The sequence below is a fragment of the Lygodium microphyllum genome, chromosome 9 (assembly GCF_053477565.2).
Source record: "Lygodium microphyllum isolate KBCC chromosome 9, Lygodium_microphyllum_v1.1.10, whole genome shotgun sequence".
In the NCBI taxonomy this organism is placed as follows: domain Eukaryota; kingdom Viridiplantae; phylum Streptophyta; class Polypodiopsida; order Schizaeales; family Lygodiaceae; genus Lygodium; species Lygodium microphyllum.
The window spans coordinates 70,589,245-70,612,072 of NC_141143.1; the positions used below are offsets into that span (position 1 = coordinate 70,589,245).

The following is a 22,828-nucleotide window of genomic DNA, read 5'->3' on the forward strand; positions in this document are numbered from 1 at the left end:
GCTGGACTCTTGAGGAGTTTCATGCATTCCCCAAATGTTGATGTTTTAGGCTTGGAAATACACCTCCCAACAGTCATCCCTTCAAAATTTCTATTTAGTCCTTTTCTTGGGTCTCCTCACAATCCTCTGCTATACAGTAATGTCCTTTGCCTATCCTGTGCTAATGCTTGGATAATGAACCCAACTCAAGTGCTAACTTTGTCCCAATGGTCTTAGGCTATCTCAAATTTGTCCAGCACACATAATGGTCCTATGCAGACATCTCCATGCATTGAAGCATTTGTCTCTTCAAACATTGAGCATTTCTATAGTTGTATTAGAAAGTCTACATTAGTATAGCAATATCCACCTCCAAAGATTATGACTTGCAAAAGTGGAAATTTTTGCATTATCCTAAAAATTGCCATATCAATATCCCCCTTTTCTATAAGGGTAGTTCACGTGAAGAAAGAAATTTGGAACGTTACATTCTCTTCCCCTTAGAGGAATCAATATGTCCCCATCTCGAGATAAACTGGGGATATTGATGGTTGAGAGTGCCTTCATCTACCCAAGTGGCATCCTCTTCGAGATAATCTTCCCACTGGACGAGGTAATCTCTCAAGGTTCTGGATCTTAATTGTCTCTCCCTAACATCTAAGATCCTGTCAGACCTTAGTTCAAGGACTCCTTGACTAGGCATTACAACTTGTTGGTCATCAAGTACATGGTTAGGATTAGGTACATACTTTTTCAATAAGCTGATATGGAACACATTATGAATCTTTAGGTTCTCCAAGAGTTGCAGTTTATAAGAACTCTCGAAATACTATTAGAAGGTTACCATCATTTTAATATTGCATGCAAAAAAACATTGAAAACAGCTATTAGCACTTAGAATTAATCAAAAGCACAATTAGAAGCTCAAGACTCATGATTGGTTTGCATTTGTTGCAAGTATATGACCATGAGCACGTACAACCTTTCAAACACAATCCACGTAGACCTAGAGGCTTTGTCACGTTCTCCCTGTCGATAACTTATCTAAATTTTGGCAAAGCAAAATCATGCACTCACAGAATGGGATCCAGAAAAGATGTATCAGTCCACATTAGAACAATCAGAGATACTTGCACCTCTGTTATTTTCTTTACTTGTTCACTTATCCTTTTGGTGCTAAAAGGGTAGTAAGATTTATTCATGCTAGAATCTGTTAAAATGGTCCAGGATCCTAGCTTCATCTTTACTAGTACAAAATTGCAGCTTTAGACCACGGGGCTGATATTTTACACCACCCCTTGACAAAGACTTAACAGTGCAGTAGAAATAAAGGCACAGTACCTACAAGTATTCCTGGCTTTGGAATCTGGTATCCTCACTTGTTAGAAAGCAATGATATGTATCTCTGAACTCATTAGTATCCTCCAAGTCCACAATGTAACTACTGTCATTTTTTCACTATATTAGGTTAGCTATCTGCTCACGTAAGAAAAAACAAATGCACAGTAACATGTCTTCCCAAAAGAAACTTCTCTGAGGTATGTTACCCAGGCTAATACCACACATCGCATCTATTTCTAATCATTGTAATGTTAAGCGTCTATTTTGACATGATAAAATCTTTACAGACATTTTTGAAGTCTATGCCAATTACTTTTTGTCATAAGTAGATCAAACTTGAGTTTGCTCACAGAAGGGCAAAGCCAGCCCCTTGCACTGGTGAAAGACAGCTGATGGAAACTCCATCGTAATGCTGAAAGCATATCATATAATGTGACCAATGATGAACAATAAGCAATTTTGAAAGAAACAAACTCCACGACAATTCTAAATATTGCATGCTCCGGTCTCAACAGATTGCTTCCTCGTACTGTGTTGTAAAACATATGGAAATGATGGTAGCAGTACAGATGGAATAAACATAATCAATGTGGTAAGGATAATGGATACTTAGCATGAAGATGAGCTCAGACCACCTGATCTCTGTTAAGAAATTTTCAGAAGAGAATAAAGCGACCATAATATTTCATCTCAACTGATTGTTTTCACGCTTCCGATTGTGGAACAATGGAAAACTGTGATTTCTATTAACAGCACATTTTGCTTGCACCCCTTATAAGAGGCTTCATGTATCATTCACACTTGCAAAAAATTGGTAGTGGGAAGTTACAGAAGACTTGGAACGAAATACCAGGCCTTAAATTAACTTTTTCTTTTCAAAAAAAGTCTTCAGATGCCATAGTTGTAAGCCAGCAACTAATAAGCAAATAAACAGAGATGTAATACTGAACCATGCCATTCGGGAGTTTATACTCTCGTTAACATTACGCATCTCCTCTTCCCTGAATGGAAAGTCAACATTGAAAACAGGTCAGAAATTCACCACATAAAAAACAAGATCTTGAAAAGCGTAAGCCAGCAGTTTGCCTTGGAAAGATGCTTACCTCTCTCTTAAGTACAGCATTTCACCATGAATATACTGCACAGTTTCTTCCAGCTTTCTTAACTCAAGTTCAATTCCCTGCCAAGGCCAGGTCAAAACTCTCAAATTCATAAGTCGTGATTCGATGTAAAAATTCTAAAACCATAGAAGCAGTTAAATGTACTCATCAAACAAATTACTGAGGAAACCCAGCACAAACACAGTTCCTAGCTTGTCAAATACTGAGGAAAAAAACCATCCGCATCCCTTTCAAAGGGGGACAATGTTGGTATATGGGTGTAGATTCCCTAGCCCCTGAGTCAAACACGGATATTAGGAGATCTAACACTCAAAATATCCTATGTTTTGATCAAGAAGGCAGCTCTATTTCAAGCATGCACTTCTTTTTCAGTTGTTTTTAGGTCTTTCAAGGTTACATCTTTTCTAAGTCTGCAAGGATAACAGCATCTAGGCGAAGTACTCCCATTTGAACACACCGTCTAAGAATGGTGTAGTGGAGCGTGCCAATTGGACCATGTTGGAGATTGCCCAATTGATGCTAGAGCATAAGAGTCTTCCTCACTCGCTTTGGGGTGAGGTGGTGGCTATTGTGGTTCACATCCACAATTTGTACCTCCACATCACAGGATACGACTCCTTGAAAGCTTTCTTTGGAAAGAAGCCTTATGTTTCCTATATTTGAATCTTTGGGTGCAATGCTTTTGTCCATGTGGACAAGAAGAAGAAAGACAGCTAACTTGACTTGAAGTCCAAGAAACAAATGTTTGTGGGCTACAACACAACCAGGAAGGGGTATTGCCTCTATGACCCGAAGAAAAGAAAGATTGAGGTGAGCAAGGACATGATCTTTGATGAGGCCTCAGCCTCCAAAGATCTTGTTGATGACTCTTCTTCTACATGTGATTCTTTGTCATCAACTAACCCCTCCCCCCCTAGGAAAAAAAAAACTCCCTTTCCTTCCAAGTTACCTATTTGCACTTCTTCGCTTGCAACTCTCCCCCATCCTTCTCCCTCTCCCCTTTTTACTATTCCGTCTTCAAGTATACCTCACCTACTCCATCCCCATCCCCTTGGGTTTCTTTTGGGGGTGTTGAGCTATCAAAAGGGGAGCCTTCCTCTTTGAATGAAGGGGATTTACCTTCTCCTAGAGAGGAGTCCCTATTCTAGACAGGTGCATTGTATGTATCGGAGGCTACTCAATCTACTTCGCAACAAGATGAGCCTATCACCATTCCTAGATGGTATCGGCAAATTATGCAAGAATCACGTGTTTCCCACATTCCTGCTACCCCTTTAGGCCCACGTAAATCAACTAGATTACAGGCCCAACAGGATAGTTCACTTTGTGTGAACTATGCTCTTATACCATAAATTCTTTAGAATCGTGAGCCTACTACAATTGATGAGGCTCTTATACAAGATATCTAACGTTGTGCTATGTAGGAGGAGCTCGATTCTATTGAGCGTAACCATACTTGGGAGGTGGTTCTTCATCCACAAAAGCAAAAGATAATAGGTGTGAAGTGAGTCTAAAGACCAAGTACCTGGCAAATAAATCCTTGGACAAACACAAGGCTCGGCTTGTTGCCAAGGACTTTGCCTAAAGGGCAGGGTTGGATAACTCAGAGATCTTCACATCTACAGCTCGAATGTCTAATATTCAAGTTGTCTTGGCTCTTGCAGCCCATCACTACTGGCCTGTCTTTAAAATGGACGTGAAGTTTGCCTTTTTGAACAACATCCTAGAGGAGGAGATTTATGTCTCACAACCTCTTGGCTTTCTTATGCAATTAAAGGACTATGTTTACAAGTTGCAAAAGGCCCTCTATGGATTGGAGCAAGCTCCTTGAGCTTGGTACCAAAGAATTGATCGATTCTTCTTACAAAGTGACTTTCATCAATCAAATCATGACCCCAACCTTTATTATAAGGTTGAGGGTGACAAGTGTGTGCTCATCGTCTTGTATATGGATACTTGATTATCATAGGGAGTGAGTCGTGACTTGCAGGAGGTTGATCAGACTCTGGAGATCTTGAGACAAAAGTTCGAAATGGCGAATCCTACACTTCTTCCTTGGATTGGAGATCTATTAAATGGCACAAGGCATCTTCATATCCCAACACCACAAGTACATCTTCAGAGTTTGGTATGGTTGAGTGTCGGCCTATTTCTCCCCAATAACTTGAACTTTGATACGATGGAGTATTGGCCTATTTCTTGCTCCATGTGTTAGAGATCAGTCATCCCCCAAATCAACATTTCTCAGGTGTAGTTAGTTCTCTCGGAGGTATTCTTGGGGAGCATTATTCATTGTTCCTATCAGTCAGTGGGCATTTTCAACAAACACAAAGTATGAGCAATTTGTCAAGCACGCAATAATGCCACGTGGCAGCTGGAGGACTGATCGTTGGTTATTTTATTCGTTTATGTCATAGTCTGCAACTTTTTGATCAAGTCAAGATTTTGTGGTTCTTGAGGGAGACCCCCAATCTTGGTATTTATTATCCAACAGATAGTTGAGATTCCCCTTTGGTTCTTATAGACTAGACGGGTCCAGATTGGCCAGAGATATTGACCACCAGAGGTCAACAATAGGATATCATTTTACTTTGAGTGCAGGTGTTATCTTGTGGAGTAGCAAGAAGCAGCCCATTGTTGCTCTTTCTTTCACAAAGGCGGAGTATAGGGCGGTGTCTTCTACCACATGTGAGATGGTATGGCTTCAAAGGTTACTAGGAGAGCTTGGTTGTCCTCAAACAAGTCCTACGACGCTTCATAGCGATAATGAGAGTTACATTACTTTGGCATGGAACCCTGTGTTTTTATGCTCGGTCGAAGCATGTTGAAATTCAATACCATTTCATTCAAGAGAAGATCTTGGATGTGTCACTGCAAGATTGAGGATAATCTTGCAGATTTGTTTATGAAGGCACTTCCTCAACTTCTTCTACGACAGCACTCCAGATCCCTGAGCCTTATGCCATGTCCAAGATTTGAGAGGGGGTGTTAGAGATTAGTCATTTCCTAGACTAGCATTTCTCAAGTTACCATTAGTGCAATCAATTCTCTAGGAGGTACTCGTAGAGGGCATTATTTATTATTCCTCTCAGTTAGTGAGCATTTTCAGCAAACACAGTGTACGGGCAGTTTGTCAAGTACGTGGTGATGCCACAAGGCAATTGAAGGACTGATCACTGATTATTCTACTCATTTATGTTGCAGTCGGCAGCTTTTTGATCAAGTTAGCCAATTTTTACTAGCCAATTGTACTATTTCCGAAGGGCGCAAGCAGTACTCAAATAGTGTGCGCATCAAAGGTCTATTCAGCTATAGAGAGTGTGTAGAGAGAGTGGATACTCGAGATGTGTGTGTACTAGTGTGGTACACACAAAGAATAAATGAATATATTTATACTTAGGGTGCGGTACACTTACACCCACAAGGGTGTGTTCAAATGTGCAAGTAAATATACACAAGAGTAGCTTAAGGGCCTTTACACCCAATAACCTCCCACTTAAAGGTCCTAAGCAAACCTTTAACCAACTCCCAATAGTCAAATACAATGCTCATGTTGAGCCTTTGTAAATCTTTTAGTGAGAACATCTACAAGGTTATCCTGTGTTTTAATCTTAGCCAGTGTGACTAGACCATCATCTAGAACCTGTCTGATAAAATGATACCACACATCAATATGTTTGGTTCATGCATGAAACATGGCATTCTTAGCTAGGCATATAGCACTCTGACCATCAAATCCAAATACATGTGTTTTGGTGTACAGCCCAAAATCCTTAACTAAACGACCAAGCCAAATAGCTTCTTTCGAACCTTCAGTGACTGAAATATATTCAACCTCAGTGTGGTACAAAGTACTACTATCTTTTGCAAACTAGAGCACCAAGAAATTGCCCCACTAGTCAAGGCAAATATGTACCCGCTAGTAGACTTGCGAGTATCCAAGTCACTTGCCATGTCTACATCACAATACCCCTACAAATCTAATGTACCCTTTCCATAGCAAATACATTTTCTTTGTGTGTCTTTAAGGTACCAGAAGATGCACTTCACTGCTTCCCAATGTGCTTTGCCAAGATTTGACATAAACCTACTCACAACTCCCACTGCATAAGCAATGTCAAGTCTAGTGGTAAACATAGCATACATGAGAAACCCACAAGCTGAAGCGTAGGGAATACCCTTTATAGAGCTGGCTATCTTATCATCTTTTGGGCAATCTGCTTTGCTAACCTTAAGGTATGGTGGTAAAGGAACACCAAGTGACTTACCATCTACCATAGAAAAACCAAAGTACTTTGGTGATGTACTTTTCTTGTGAGAGAAAAGAGAGCTATTGCTCTCTATCTCTCGTCACACGCGTGCCCAAAATGTGTTCAGTTGCACCCAAGTCCTTCATGGAAAAGACTAAATTCAGTTGTCTCTTTAGTGCATTAACCTGGCTTTTATGCTTACCAACAATAAGCATATCATCCACATAAAGCACAAGGATTATGAGTTTTCCATCATCAGCCTTCTTTATATATAAGCAATGATCTGCATTGCTTCTTTTAATCACATTTTTTATACCACCACGTAGGAGCCTTTTTTAAACCACACAAGCTTCTCTTAAGCCTACACACCAAATGCTCCTTTCTTAGCATAACAAAGCCCTACGGCTGTTTCATGTACAGCTCTTCTTCTAAATCACCATGCAGGAATGCAATTCTAACATCCATCTAATCAAGTTCAAGATCCATAGATGCTACAATAGCAAACAATACCCAAACCATGGTCATTTTGACAATAGGTGAAAAAACTTCTTGAAAGTCAATCCCCTCTTTCTGTGAATAACCCTTAGCCACAAGCCTGACTTTGTATTTGGGTTTACCATACACACACTTGATTTTATAGATCCATTTGTTAGAAATAGCTTTCCTATCTTTGGGCAATGGAACCAAATCCCAAGTATCATTATGATACAAAGACTTCATTTCTTCTTGCATAGCTAGCTTCCACTTTTTCTTTAACTCACATGATAATACCTCTTTATATGTGAGAGGCTCACCCTCATCTGTGAGTAAAATGTAGTCCAAAGAGGGATCAAACCTCTGTATAGGTCTCTTGACACCTATAAACCTTCTCACCCAATGACCTGTGTTATTAGGTAATGGATCCACATCCAAAGGAATGTCAATGACCTCATTACTTGGCTGTTGAACTGCAGTATCAAGTTGCTGTAATACATTTTCAAGCTGCTGTAATTCGTTTTCAGCATGCTGATTTTGTTGCCCAAGCTGATTTTCAGCATCCCTTTGCTGCCCATTGTCATTTGGCTCAATGATTACACACTAATTATCATAACTAGCATCAAGTGGAGCTGAATTTTCAGTGCTTGGTGGCTGATCATGGCTGATCATGCTAAAATTTTACTTTCTTTTTGTCCAAATCACTAAATGTGGCATTTTTCAGCAGTTTTGACTCATTAAATTTGACATCTCGTTTGCGTGGCACCTTTTTTACACTTGAAACACACTCTATAGCCCATTTCACCTTCATCTCCATAACCCATGAAGATGCCTCTGTGGGATTTCATGTCAAGTTAAGTTTTGCTATCAACAGATACATGTACATAGCATTCGCAACCAAAGACCTTTAAGTGGTCATATGAAGCAAGTTTACCAAATCAAACCTCTTCAAGGATGCCACTTTCAAGTGAACAATGTGGAGATCGGTTGCAAATATGCATCACGGTTTTAAGTACCTCTACCCAAAACGATTGTGCGAGATTAGTTGTGAACAACATACACCGAATCTTCTCACATAAAGTGTGATTCATTCGCTTAGCCAAACCATTAAACAACGGATTATAAGGAGCTATAAGCTCCCATTGTTTGTTCTTATGCATTTTAATTTTAAGCCCTTTTGAGTACTAACAAATGCATAAAACCTTTTAAAGGCGTCCAATGCCTTGCATTTTTGCTTAAGCAAGTAAGCCCATAGCTTTCTAGAATGGTCATTAATAAAAGGCACAATAACAGAAACCACTATGATTTTTTATTGACATGGTACATACATCAAAATGGACTAAATTCAAAATACATGCCTTCCTAGAGGCTCCATGAGAGTATGAACTCTTTACATATTTTCCCAAAACATAATTATCACAAAACTCAAGGTTTTTCACATCAACTCTTCCAAGTGAAGAAAGTGTCTATAAACCCTTTTGCCTCGTGTGTCCAAGATACTTGTGCCATAACTCCATGTGTGACTATACTTCTGCAACTACAACAAACTTTCTGAGAAGTGCCTTGCAATGAAGATAATATAGAGTTCCCTTTTTACTGCCTCTAGTGACTACCATGGATCCTTACTGTATCTTCCACATTCCACCACCAAAGGTAATGAAGTAAACCCTGTTGTCTAGCTGCCCAACAGAAAGCAAGCTCTTCTTAATGCCAAGAACATACCTAACATCATGAAGAATCAATTCCTGACCATTTTCAAAAGCCAAGTGTATGGTGCCCATTTCTTCAATATCACATGCATGATTATTCCCTAGGTAAACTTTCCCAAGGTTACCTTCTACATAAGAATAAAAACACTCCGAAGATGAGTTACATGAAATGAAGCACCACTGTTAACAATCCACAATTGTGACAAACCATCATAAGAATATAACAAGGCATCTATCACATCCTTTTAGTGATGTACATGTCTTCCACTGTCATAGCATGTGGATCTAAAGATGACATTCGAAGCACTCTCACACCATGGACCCATAGTTCAAGCTTTTGGCTACATGAGATTTCCTCTAGATCCTGCCCATTACAGGTACTTTGCCGGTTCATTGATTTGGTTTATTCACACTTGGCTGAAATTTTTTTCCTTTAAGGTGGCATTGCTATCTTCTTCTATGAAGACTCCTACTACACACGCTCATTGGACAGCCACTTTGTGCATTTTGCACTATTAACAAGGAACTCAATCCTACGGGATCATGTACAAAGATGGGCCACTCTTTCTGAATGGAGTGACTCAAAGTGGGCAAGTAGATTCACTATAGGTTATACTCTCTCTCTTAGATTGAGAGCTATCTTGTGGAGAAGAGGGGCCACTCTTTCTGAATGGAGTGACTCAAAGTGGGCAAGTAGATCCACTATAGGTTATACTCTCTCTCTTAGATTGAGAGCTATCTTGTGGAGTAGTAAGCACGAACCTACTATAGCACTTTCTTCTACAGAGGCAAAGTACCATGCCCTTTTTTCTACAACTATGGAGGCAATTTGGCTCTATCGTATGTTGGCAAAGATTGGCTTTCCAGCAACACGACCCACTCAGCTACGCATAGATAACTAGAGTGCCTTGGCTTTGGCAAAGAACCCTATGTTTCATGCTTGCATGAAGCACATACTTCAAAATCATTATGTACGAGAGCAGATTGTGGATTTTAAGTTAGCAATGTCCTACTATCCTACAGTGGACAATGGAATAGATCTCTTCACAAAGCCTTTGCGTAAACCTTCTAAGCTTTATCACTTGAGATTGTTGGGTCTTTAAACACTCCCAAGATCTAAGATAATGTTAGCCTATCTTATTTTGTAAGTCTTGTTATCTCTTGGTTGTGAGCCCTAGTCAAAGTCTATTAACAGGGACATTTGGAGCTTTGACTATGTTTTCTCCTCCATTTAGTATGCATTCTCAATATTTGTACTGCACTACCAATTACTGTCTAGACCCAAACTACTACAAATTTTTCAAGCCCACCATGTTATCATTTCACTACATTTATTGCCATCGGACCGCATTAAATGAAATCATCCACTTTTTTGCATTTCCTACTATTTATAGCAATGGCTATGGTTGGGCAAATCATTGTCCTTTGTCCCTTGCAAGTGCTCCGACTGTTTGCTGCAATCTTCTCCATCTTTGTCGTGGACTACACCTTACACACTGTTGAGCCCCTTCACTATCACCGTCATTGTCATTGTCTCCGTCACCATCACAAGTGTTGTCATCATTCTTCAACCTGATTTGATGCCCTCACTGATGCCTTGGGTTGTGTATAGGGATTGATTAGTCCACGTTATATTCAACTTTCTTTTTTCTTCAATACAGATTTCCCTTCTCTTTTACTTTCTCTTCTCCTCTCCTTTTCTCTCCATGTTTGTGATTCTCTTCCATCGCACACTCATAAGATCTTGGGTGGGCAACTAATGATCAATCCATCTTTTACATTTAGCTTTCATCTAGATTTAGTGTAGATTGTCTTCTTTCACTCTCTTCTTTGATTGCAATCTTTGCTTCTCCTCTCTCTTTGTGTTCGTACTCTTCTTGCCTTGCACACTATCATAGTGCCACATAAGACGGTCTATAAACAATGCATCTTGATGACACAATATAATGTCCCACTATCATCCAAGCTAATTTTGCACGATGGCCCCTACAACCATAGCTTGTAGAAGTCTATCTCAAGTCAAAGCTATATAAAAGAGAATGCCACCATGTAAAAAGCTCCTATTTCTTTCGTCTTCACCTCTACTTTAAATAAGATCTTATCTTTAAATTTCGAATGATGAAGTTAGCTACCATCTATGAGAACATCAAAGAAGGAGAGGGCATGTAAAAAAGAACGGGTGATGAGACTCCTAGACAAGGGGAAGTGTTCCAACTGCAAGAAGTCGAGGATGAGACATTTAAATACAATTTAAATAAAAATATGGGATACACTCTTCACTCCCTTCATCAAATTTCTACTCTCTTTCTATTGATGTTGCAATGTCTTAAGTTTTTGGATGGGATGCAAATAAACTAACAGTGTTGATATGGACGTGCAAAGATCCTCCACCTTTGAGCCACTTGTCCTAAAGGCTCCTCTACAAATGAAGATCTTGAGTTTTATCTACTTTTGCCAAATTGAAAAGAGCACAAGGTCCACCTCCTTGTGAAATTGGCCTTTAGAAGACTAAAGGGCAATAAACCATATTTTAGCAAGCATTAAATTCAACTTACAATAAATTCAACAAGAAAATTCTACATACAATTAAAGCTGCAATTCTTGCACCACACGACACTTGTTGGCCCCAAATCTTGGAGCTCCTTTAGGTTACTGTTGTATGCTAGAATTTGGTTAAAAATGGCTATATTTCAATGATATTTTGTAGCACATCAACTAATCCATGGATGCACACCTACCTTTTCACCTTCAATCTTGGCCTCCAACTAGCTATAAAGCATTTCATGAGAACAAACACTTCAGTTAGCCAAACCTTAAAAGCAACAACTAGTTTTTTAACCCAATTTTGTGGAGCATTTACCTTGATAACTGTCCTACATAGTTTCCATGCAATCCCACACTACTCTCACAAACAGAGAAGTTTTTTGCAATGAAACTGAGAGAAATTCACTTTCTTTGCAAAAAGTCTTCTAGAAAGTGGACAAGACTCAATATCTTAAAGGAGAAGATATGATCTTTACATAAAAACAACAACATACCTTGTTGTAAACAGATAACAAGTTGCCCAATGGATTCCCCATACCAAGAGGAGAAGATTGGCTACCATCTATATTCTCTCTATACTATCAGCTCATGTTTCATAAATGAAACCTACAATTTTAACAACAAAGAAGAGAAGAATGGTTGTCTCCAAACTTAGGCTCAGATTTGAGATCAAGTTTCTAAACGAGTAACAACTCGATCATTAATTAGATATTATTTTGAATTAAGAGCTAATTAATGGCTTAATCATTAATCATAAGTGAACTACTCAATGGACAGAACTTGAACATAATTTCTGCTTTATAACTTAAGTCAACTACTTATTAGGTGAAGCTTTTAAAGTAACTCAATTCTAAGATGCAAACTTTCAATTTACTGAAAGTTCCACATTGCACCTTACTTCTTTGGCCCTATCCTCATACCATATAGCATGTATATTTGTCCACTATATGCTCGATGTCAAATCCTTCACTACAATTGCAATGAACACCGTGTCAAAAGCTAGAGGTACTAGAATTAAAGATCAATTTAATTAAAAATCTTGATTAAGTTTAATTATATCATTAGGCTCATTTCTCATTCTAATGAGACCTTGACTAACCAGAGACAAGCTTCCCTTCAAGTTCAAGGTAATATTTGCATTAATTATCTATGCATGTGAGCCTAATGGAACACAAAAAGATACTATACCTAACATTCCCACATCTTACTGTTAAGATAAAGTGTTGTATACTTAGAAGGACCAAGGTAATTCACAAATATGGATGGGACTTCCTAAAAGAAGCCAAGCTCCTTGGGATTTCCATTAGAAGGCATGCCCCAACGACAAGGGATAAGTGATAGGACAGGGTGATCAAAGAAAAAAGGATGAAGCATTCAGAAGAGGTCAAAGCTCTAGCTTGCCACAAAGATTTCAATGCTTGACAAATGAGAATCAACTTCTTTGGTGATTCTAGAGAGTGCCCAAAACACACTAGGAGCCCTCAAACTTGAACTACCATCAAAGGTGGTGTCCCATGCACAACACATATGCTTGGTAGGCTTTTGAAATCTTTAGAGCCAAGAAGGCAAGCTATGCTTGAACATTGATGAGGTGGAGCTCACTTTAGGAACCCACCTATTCAAGTCAAAGGTAAGGGGGTCATAGACCACTCAAAGTCTCTCAAGCTTGAGTGCTAGAGTCCACAATCCAGTAGGAATGCACATTGCTAATGCGTCAACAAATATTGCAACAAGCCCTCATGAAAACCTCTTCATAATATGGGATGAAAGCAGGCTAGCAAACAAGTGTGTCTAATAGATCAACTTATGGCTCAAAAGGACTAGTCCACATGCTACGGATGCTCATGATGACAATGGTTGTTATTACATACAGGATTGCTCTTTTTGTCTTCTGCTGGTGATACCCACTCAGCTCTAGGGAAACGAGCACGAAAGAGATCCTCTCCACTCTCCATCCAACCACACCTAGGAGATTGCTGGCTAAAACCAAATCGTGACTCCCCCACCAGCCATCAACTTAAGGTGAGTTATACTATTTTTAAACTCACTTACTTCCTAGGCTCCCCTTGACCCCGTTCGGGCGCCCAAGGCCCCCGGACGGTCATCCCTCGCGCTTGTTTCCCAACAAGTTACACAATAAATGTAACATTTCCTCCCCCTTAAGAATCGGTTTCGTCCTCAAAAACGATACTTGGAAGGTCCAACTATAAATTGGCAAACCTTTTCCCTAAAGTACTTACTCGCTCCCATGTTGAGCTTTCTTCTAAACAATCTTTCTATTTCACCAGATATTCTTGATAAATAGTATTCCTTGTTCGTCTATTACGAACATTTAAAATTCTTTATAATTCATGTGGAATAGATTGGTCACCTAATAGCTCCTCAATGTTATCATTTAAAATTAGATTATTCATATCACCCAGTTTCTTTCTTAGCTTGCTTACATGGAAAACTAGATGTGTTTTACTACCAACAGGTAGTTGGAGCTTATAAGCCTGTTTTCCCACCCTCTTAAGTATTGTGAAAGGACCACAATACCTGGGTGAAAGCTTTGGACATCGTCCCGTTTTCATGGTTTTAGTTTGTTCAGGCACCTTAAGATAGACCAATTCTCCTTCCTCAAAGGAGATGTCTCTTTGATGAGGATCTGCATAAGCTCTAGCTTGATTTTGAGCTTTCTTTATATTTTCTTGAGCAAATTTTAACATACTATTCATATCCTCCAAAGAATCCTTGGCTGCCTAAACCTTTTCCTTATGCAATCCTACTGCATGAGGAGCTCTGGGCTGAAACCCATACATTAGCATAAATGGACTATATCCAGTGGAAGAGTGCTTGACACTATTATATGCAAACTCTGCTATTGGTAAATACTCTTCCCAATTATTTTGTCTTTTACTTACATATGCTCTCAATATATCTTCAAAAATTTGGTTAAACCTTTCAGTTTGCAAGTGCTCCGCCGTACTCATGCTAAGTTTAATATCCAGCTTCCTAAATACAGCACGCCAAAATTGACTATCAAATTTTCTATCCCGATCAGAAACTATATTTGCCGAAGGCCATACAATCGGTATATGTTCTCTATGAACAATCTAGCCAATTTTAGTGTTTTTACATCAGTTGAAGTTGGAATAAACCTAGCCATTTTGGTTAACCTATCCACAATCACCCACACAGAGTCGTGCCCCCTCTGTGTTCTGGGTAACATGACAATAAAGTCCATGGAAATACTCTCCCATTTTCCCGAAGGAATCTTTAATGGATGGAGAAGTCCTCCCATTTTTAATCTTTCAACTTTATTAACCTGGCATTTATTACATTTGACCACATAGCCAAGGACGTCCTTATTCATTCCAGGCCAATAAAACTGCCTTTTAATAAGACTATAAGTCTTATTAACTCCTGGATGTCCCGCACTAGGGATATCATGACACTCAAAGAGTATCTGGCGCCTTATTTCTTCATCTTTCAGGACACATACCCTACCCTTGTAGAGTAAATAACCATTATCAATGATAAAATTCTTCCACTTGAACCCCATTTGAGCAACCCTTGATACTCCATTTCCTTGTTGAACATCCTCATATGTTCCTTCCTCAGTGGAGGCTCTTCCATTTGGATCCCCATTTTTTATTGCTTTCCATATGTTGGAATATGCCGGATCAACCTGGCATTTCCCTTTTAAGGATTCAAGCAAATCGGAAGTGAACTGAGTAAAACTCAATTCATTTAAAATGGGCATTCTGCTAAGCGCATCAACCACTGTATTATACTTTGCTTTTCTATACCTTATCTCATAGTCGAACTCTTAGAGGAGTTCGGCCCATCTGGCTTTATGCCCCTGTAGATCCGGTTGGTCATTAAGCCACTTAATGCTTTCATGATCCAACAAGATCAAAAGTTTGGCACCGTACAAATAGTGCCTCCATTTCTTCATTGCATGTATTACTGCATACAACTCCCTCTCATAAACAGAATAATTCCGTTTTGTACGGTCTAATTTCTTGCTTTCAAAAGCAACCGGTTGACCCTCTTGTAATAAGACCGCACCTACTGCCCTATCTAAAACCAACCTTCCTTCTTGGAATGGGTGGTGATAACCAGATTTAAGAGTTAATTACAGCAATAAATAAATGCACATAAAATGAAATGCACACTATACCATAACATTCTTGAACAATAGACACCCTGTTGGCCCCAAAATTGGCGCCCCTTGCGGTATTTCTTTAGCTTTCATTCAATTGGAAGGAATACAACTTGAGGCTCTTCAATCTCCTCCTGCTAACCAATTGCTTTTGCTGTCATAAATGACCAGCAAGCCTTTTGGGTCATTTGCCCCTTGATTCACCCAGGACTTCTTCTCCAATTTGACCCTTGGCTGGCCAAATGCTACCCCAAATCAATTCGGGATGGGCTGGCTCCTAAAATCCCTTGATAATCTTCAATTATCAACCGCTGATTTCAGTCCCTTAAGCCTTCGATCTCTGGCATGGATCCCAAGGTGGCTGCTGTAGAAATTACAGATCAGCCGACCAAAAATGGTTGAGATCTCCTCCGAATGGCTTAGAATTGCTAGAATGGCTGAGCATAGGCTGAAGGAGATGAGAGAAAGCTGTAGAGAGAGAAAATTCTGAGATTTGTCGCGAAGAACTGATCAAAATCAGCAGCTACCCTGCTGTACCAGCCCCAAACGGATGCACCAACAACAATAGGAGCATCAATGCTGTGATCTTTAGAAGAAAGTGCATCAGCAGCAATTGCCAACTTCCCAAGGTCAAGAATATGCAATCTCCATCACCAAAATGGTCTCCAATGGCTGGGAAATTGCCCCAAAAGCTGGCAGCAACAATCCAACACCTCTTCCCAACAGCTCCAAAATGAAAAAACGAGATTTCCCTCTCCCTTCAGCCCTATTTAGCCTTTCCCCCACTTGCATGGGAAAGTTTTGCCAAGTGGCAGCTTTCTTAATCCATTTTCAGCAATTTCCAGTCATTTAATTAATTTTCAGAATTAATTAATTCTGAAAATTAATTCAACCCTTAATCCATGCCCAGAAAATTGACCATGCCCATCCAAAAATTAATTGGCTAGGCCATTTACAACCCAAAGTGGTCCCATTCATTAATTGACCCTTGGACATGCATTAATCCATTAATTAATGCCTAGTCCCTAGTGTTACCACTGACACTTAATGGCCAATTAATGGTCCTAGGGGCAAACTGACACCAAAATTCACCTAGAATTTAACAAGTGTAACTTGTTACAACTTTTGCCTTTGACACCCATCTTTTTCACAAAGTCCTTCGACCTTCAACTATGAAAAAGTAGCTTGCACCTCACATGTGCAACACGTGCATCTTTTAATTGTACATTTGATTAATCCTTTAATCAAATGTCAAGTAAACATAAGCGAAGCATCAAATTTTCACGTCCTCATGACACTATCACTGGTATCAGCTTCAACCATGAATGGTTTATTGGGATCCATAATTAATAGTACTGGAGCTATAGCAATAGCTACCTTAAGTTTTTTAAAACTTTCGTTTTGGTCTGTCCCCAATTAAAGCTCTTCCCTTTCCCTTTAAGTTGGTCCGTCATTGGAACAGCTATCTTAGCATAGTCTCGAATGAATCTACGATAAAATCTAGATAAACCTAGGAAGATATGCAACTCTTCCAAGTTCCTTGGAAATGGCCATTCAATAATTGCCCTTACTTTTTCTGGATCCATCTTGATTCCCTCTTTCGAGATAATATGTCCCAAATATTTGACCTCTTGTGCGAAAAAATCACATTTAGTTTTCTTCGCATAAAGGGAATAGGTTCTTAACAATTGGAATACTAACCGTAAGTGTTCCAAATGTTCTTCCCTTGATTTACTAAAGATCAAGATATCATCCAAGAAGACTACTACAAAGTGTCCTAGATAGGGCCGTAACACACTATTCATCAGCTCCATAAAAGTAGATGGTGCATTAGTGAGACCAAAAGGCATCACCAAAAAATCATAATGCCCGTATCTAGTACGAAATGCTGTCTTAGAAACATCTTGGGCCTTAATTCTTACTTGGTGATAGCCTGATCTTAAATCAATATTTGTGAAGAATTTTGCCCCTTGTAATTGATCAAAAAGATCTTCCATTCTGAATATAGGAAATTTATTCTTCACCGTTATTTTATTAAGTGCTCTATAATCAACACAAAGTCGCATAGAACCATCTTTTTTCTTCACTAATAAATTTGGCGAAGCCCAAGATGAATTGCTGGGTTGTATAAACCTTTATTAAGGTAATCCTTAATTTGTCTTTCAACTTCTTCATGCTGTGTTTCACTTAGCCTGTAAGGTGGTTTAGAAATAGGGTGTGTATCCTTATCTATGTCAATTGGGTGATTTACATCACCCCTATCTGGTGGAAGGCCACTAGGTAAGTCACATGGAAACACATCTTTAAATTCATCTAACAAACCACTTAATTCATTAAGTACATTCAACTCACAAGCATAAGAAAATTGTTGCTTTATATTACAAGAAGTAAAAGTATCCTGTACAAGGAGGGACCATGACATATATACCTCACAAGCTTCCTTCTTTATCAGCTTCTGAACTTCAAGGAAACACATCAAAGTGTTATCAGATACTTCATGTTCACCTTGAATCACAAAAGTCTTACCATCCCTTTCAAATTCCAGTGTTACGCTTTAAGGATGGTTCTAATCCCCATAGCCACTCCCTCCCTAAAGCAATATCGGCTCTTTCCATATTCATAATCTAGAAATCAAGCTTATCTTTATATCCGTGAATCTCGATTTCCAAATTGGATACCATTGTATCCCATATTTTATTATCCTGACCTTGCATCATACGAACAACATATTGATGCTCACTCTTTTGTTGGGGAAGTTTCAACTTTTTGACAAGTGCATAATTTATGAAGTTGTGGGTGGCAGAGTCATCAATCATAACTCTAACCCTCTTTCTAGCTATCAATCCATGTACTCTAACTAAATCATATGGCCCGAAGGTAGGTTGCCACATAGAAGTTGACATACAACACCTGTGTTGTATGTCCTTGTGCAAGACCTCTAAAGATTTAAACTTTTCATACCCCTTTAATTCCAAGGTCTACACTACATGGATTTGTTTCTCTTTTCCCTTGCCCTTGTCCTTATCCTTTCCTTTATCTTCCCCCTTTTTCCTTTGAGGGCAATTCCAAGCAGCATGGTTAGGAGATAGGCAATTAAAACAGAGTCTTTCTTTTTTGCCTTATCAAAGTCATCTTGACTTAACTTCGGCCTTACATATTGTTTCTTTTCAAAGGGTTGTTTCTTACCCTTAAAGAATGGCATTTTCCTTTTAGATTTGCCTACAAATTTTAAGGCCTCAAATTCCTTAGTCTTGGGCTCCGTGTCAGTGAGACTAGTGAGTGCACCTGGACGTGTATTATCTTCATTGATTAATGCAAATTTAATTGCCTCTTCAAGCGTCTTAGGTGAACTCCTTTTCACTTCCTTTTTACAAGTCTTATCTAGTCCCCTTATGAATCCTCTTGTCTTTTGAAATTCATCTATTCCTTTCCAATTTGAGGATTATCTCACGATACTCCTTGAGATATGTTAGCAAAGGTCTTCCCTTTTGTCTGACAAAATCCCAATCTTCCCAATTTCTTTCCATTTCATTCTCAAGAAGGAATTCTTTTAAAAAGACCGATTCAATTTCAGCCCAAGTTTCAGGTATTTTATTTGCCTCCTTTAAAGTTATCCACCATTTATATGCTTTCAGCCCCAAGGTTAGATTGGCCTCCAGCGCTTGGAGATGTGGTGGAGTATTCTTAAGTTTGTGCAAATCCTCCCATTTTTGGAGGAAGTTAAAGATAGTATCTTTATTCTTATATTTTTCCTCCCCACGAAACTGAGGGGGTTTCATATCTTTTAACATTGGATTATCCCTCGGCTTTTGGTAGGATTCCCTAGCGTCTCGCATAGTCATATCTAGATCTTTCAATGAAGATGAAATATCTGAGGTCTCTACCTTATCTTTATTCCTTTCTAGTAATAAGGCTAATTGGGATTTTATTTCGGTGAATGCTTGAGTTAGCAGCTCCATTTGAATCCCCTGTGCTTGCACACGAGTAGTTAAATCATCAAATTATTCTCGTGTAGCAAAAAATTATTCCCAATGTTCTTGCATTTCAATTTCATAGGGATCCACCATAGAGTGGTCCCCAGAACTAGAGGCTTCTGTTGCACCCTCTCTCCCTTTTTCCCCCATCTATACACTGGAATTGGAAAGAAAATATAAGGAATTTGCAGACAAAGGTGGGGTACTTCCCTGATTACGAAGGTAGGACAGATATCAATGGCCTTTATAGTTCAATGGTAGAAAGCACGTGAGAAACAGTGCAACTTTCCTCCAATCTATAGTGGAGCAACAGTGCAACTTTCCTCCAATCTATAGTGGAGGATGCAGGTCGCGTGGGAACAAAACCTGTCGGCAGGAGTGCTGGGTAAGGGTGTAATTAAACACCACAGCCAGGTTGCGTGGAAACAAGGTCGTGGCCAGAGTGATAATTAATGTGGCCCGTGTTGACGCAAAATGTGGCCGCAACGACTAAAGACAGGACCCGATCACGTGGCCGCAACGACTGAAGACGAAACACGATGACGCAAAACGTGGCCATAGCGACTGAAGACACGACACGATGGCGCAGAACGTGGCCCGATTGCAATCGTCACCAACACCGGATGTGGTTGAAGTGGCTCAATACCAATATTACATACGGGACTGTTCTTTTTGTCTTTTGCTAGTGATACCCACTCAGCTCTAGGGAAACAAGGGCAAGAGAGATCCTCTCCACCCAGCCACACCTAGGAGGTTGCTAGAAAGAACTAAATCGTGACTCCCCCGCCAGCCATCAACTTCAGGTGAGTTATACTATTTTTAAACTCACTTACTTCCTAGGCTCTCCTTGACCCCGTTCAAGCGCCCAAGGCCCCCAGACGATCATCCCTTGCGCTTGTTTCCCAACAAGTTACACAATAAATGTAACAGTTGTGCATGGGTATGCGCATATACACAATTTATACACGCATGTGTGCAAGTGTGCCCACACACATGCGCACACAAAATATTGACTATTGCAACCAAGCATCCAAGCAGCTTTCTATTCTATTGTACTATCACAGTGATATTGCATAGATGTGTAGTTTAGGAGCTCTACCACATGTAACGCGTTCCTTATATACACACTCAGCCCTCCCTCTTCCCTACATTTGGCCTGCTTGGTCCATTGTGATGGTTGTCTGTATAATCTACACACTCACCCCTCCCTCTTCCCTGCATTTGGCTTGCCTGGTCCATTGTGATGGTTGTCTGTATCATCATGTATCAAAGGAAATGTACCATAATTGAAGTTACAGCCTAGTGAAAACTCCCACAAGGCAGCTGAGACAACCAAACACTTTATGGTGAGCCCACTTAACTCCTTGAGGCCCATTTTGTTGCGTTTCTAATTGTGATAAACCTCCTTAACTAGAAGAAGGGTATTGTGCTGGAAAAGCATGATAAGACCCTCCAGTGTCATACTCTCTAATTACTTTCAAAATGCAACATTATTTTCTTTTTGCATAGTGTGTTGTTCAACTGAGAACACCCAGTTTCTGTGACACCACAAACAGCAGCCTATAAGTCAACAAAATTGACACCATTTGGCAACTAAAGCCTTCCATAAACCACATGATGTTTATTGGGTCATGGAATATATTTAAAAAAGTAGTATGTCACTAACGTCTCCCATGCAGCTGGCTATTTGACAATGAGACAAAAAACCCACAGACTCAGACCAACAGGGCGTGATTTTCTGAGACCCTTCATGCTTCTAGTGATGTAATCAGTTTCTAAAAATTGTGTGCCTTTGTAATTTCTAAGATTTGTGAATTTGATGTTATACCCCTGTAATACCAATGTCCATTTCCAAACTTAACAATCCTGGAGCCTGGCTGTTTGAGTACAAACAAAGTTGTACCAGGAACTTGTATATCCTGGTGATGTACTGCAGAAGAAATCAAATAACTCACACAGCACAAGCATAAATTAGAAAAGCAGATGTATAGATTGAACACAATCGCCTTACCTCAATCTTTTCCCGCTTTGCAATGGTGGCCCAATCTTTAGCAGTGACCCCTGACTTCCAGTCAAAGTCAATGCTAAGCTTATGTCCTTTCGTGGGATCTGGTATCCAGAAGCAGGTCAAGTAGTTTCCCTCCTCGTTTGTGGTAAAGGAAAAACTACCTTCATTTACATGATCCTGAAGGTGCATGGTATTTCCATGGGGAGAAGTGACCTGCATATTCAAACTTGTGAAATTAACACAAGGCCTATTCCGAGCGTGCAATCTCCACACAAACATGTCAATACTGATGACTACTGTAGGCAAACATTAGAGCTATATTTGATGCTATGCGTGATGACCATGATTCAAGACAATGATGCATTAGCACAAGTGTCCACGGTCACTGAAGAGTATTTAGGCTTGCAAGGGTGTCTCTTCTGCGTGCGTGCGCACGTGTGTGTGTGTGTGTGTGTGCGCGCTCCCATGTGCGCACATGCACATGGGAGCATGTGTGCAGGCGTACGGAAAAAAGTATGTGTGAGACTGTTACATGACGATGATGACTTATGAGCGAGGGAATTTTACCTTGACAGAGATGTTTGGAGAGTTCTCAGAGACAACACGGTAATTGGCGAGGACGAGGGCCTTGAGATTGAGCTCCTCTCCGAAGCACTTAGTGTCTCTTGAGTCCAGATCGAAGCGTATGGAGGCGACGCCCGTCATCAAGCAGGCAAAAAGGGACAAGGAGGCTATGAGGATGATGATGGGAGGGGGCAAGCACAGTCGTCCCATTGTGTGTGTGTGTGTGTGTGTGTGTGTGTGTGTGTGTGTCTCTCTCTCTCCCCTCGCAATGAAAAGAACTCAGACACACAAATACGCCTGATGAGGGACCTGCTTGCTGTGCTGCTCCTGCCTTCGATTGCTGGCCCCGATGAATCTTCCTGTCTGAGTTATACTAACCAGCTTTTGCTGATTTCTTCCTGGCTTTCAAGTTCCCGCTTTGACTTCCGTCTAATCTTCGGTTTCTCTGCCCACATTCCTCTCGACCCCCTGCCCCCAGAAAACCCAATATTATTATTATTATTATTATTATTATTATTATTACTTTTTTTTTCCCTCCTCTCCTATTATTTGGTTGTACGCTAATTTTTCTTAATGGCGTCCTTTTAAGAAATCTATCGCATTTTTTTTAAAGAATACATAAATATTTTTTTAAATCAAACAAGTTCAAAGGAACCATGGATCAATTCTTCCTTTGGTCTTTTCGATGTGCGGTGGACACAAGTCCAAGGCCCAGTA

At 39.8% G+C, this 22,828-nt stretch overlaps 1 protein-coding gene across 1 annotated transcript; it reads right to left on the reverse strand.

The window, feature by feature from the left end:
* Nucleotides 1–1,696: 1,696 nt before the first annotated feature.
* LOC148031164 (transmembrane emp24 domain-containing protein p24delta3-like) lies at nucleotides 1,697–22,574 on the reverse strand. Its single transcript, XM_087684701.1, has 4 exons — nucleotides 22,115–22,574; nucleotides 21,551–21,760; nucleotides 2,424–2,500; nucleotides 1,697–2,321 (listed from the first exon to the last, which is right to left on the reverse strand). The coding sequence occupies exons 1-4, from the start codon at nucleotides 22,319–22,321 to the stop codon at nucleotides 2,177–2,179; spliced, it is 639 nt and encodes a 212-aa protein (XP_087540827.1). The 5' UTR covers nucleotides 22,322–22,574; the 3' UTR covers nucleotides 1,697–2,176.
* Nucleotides 22,575–22,828: the final 254 nt, after the last annotated feature.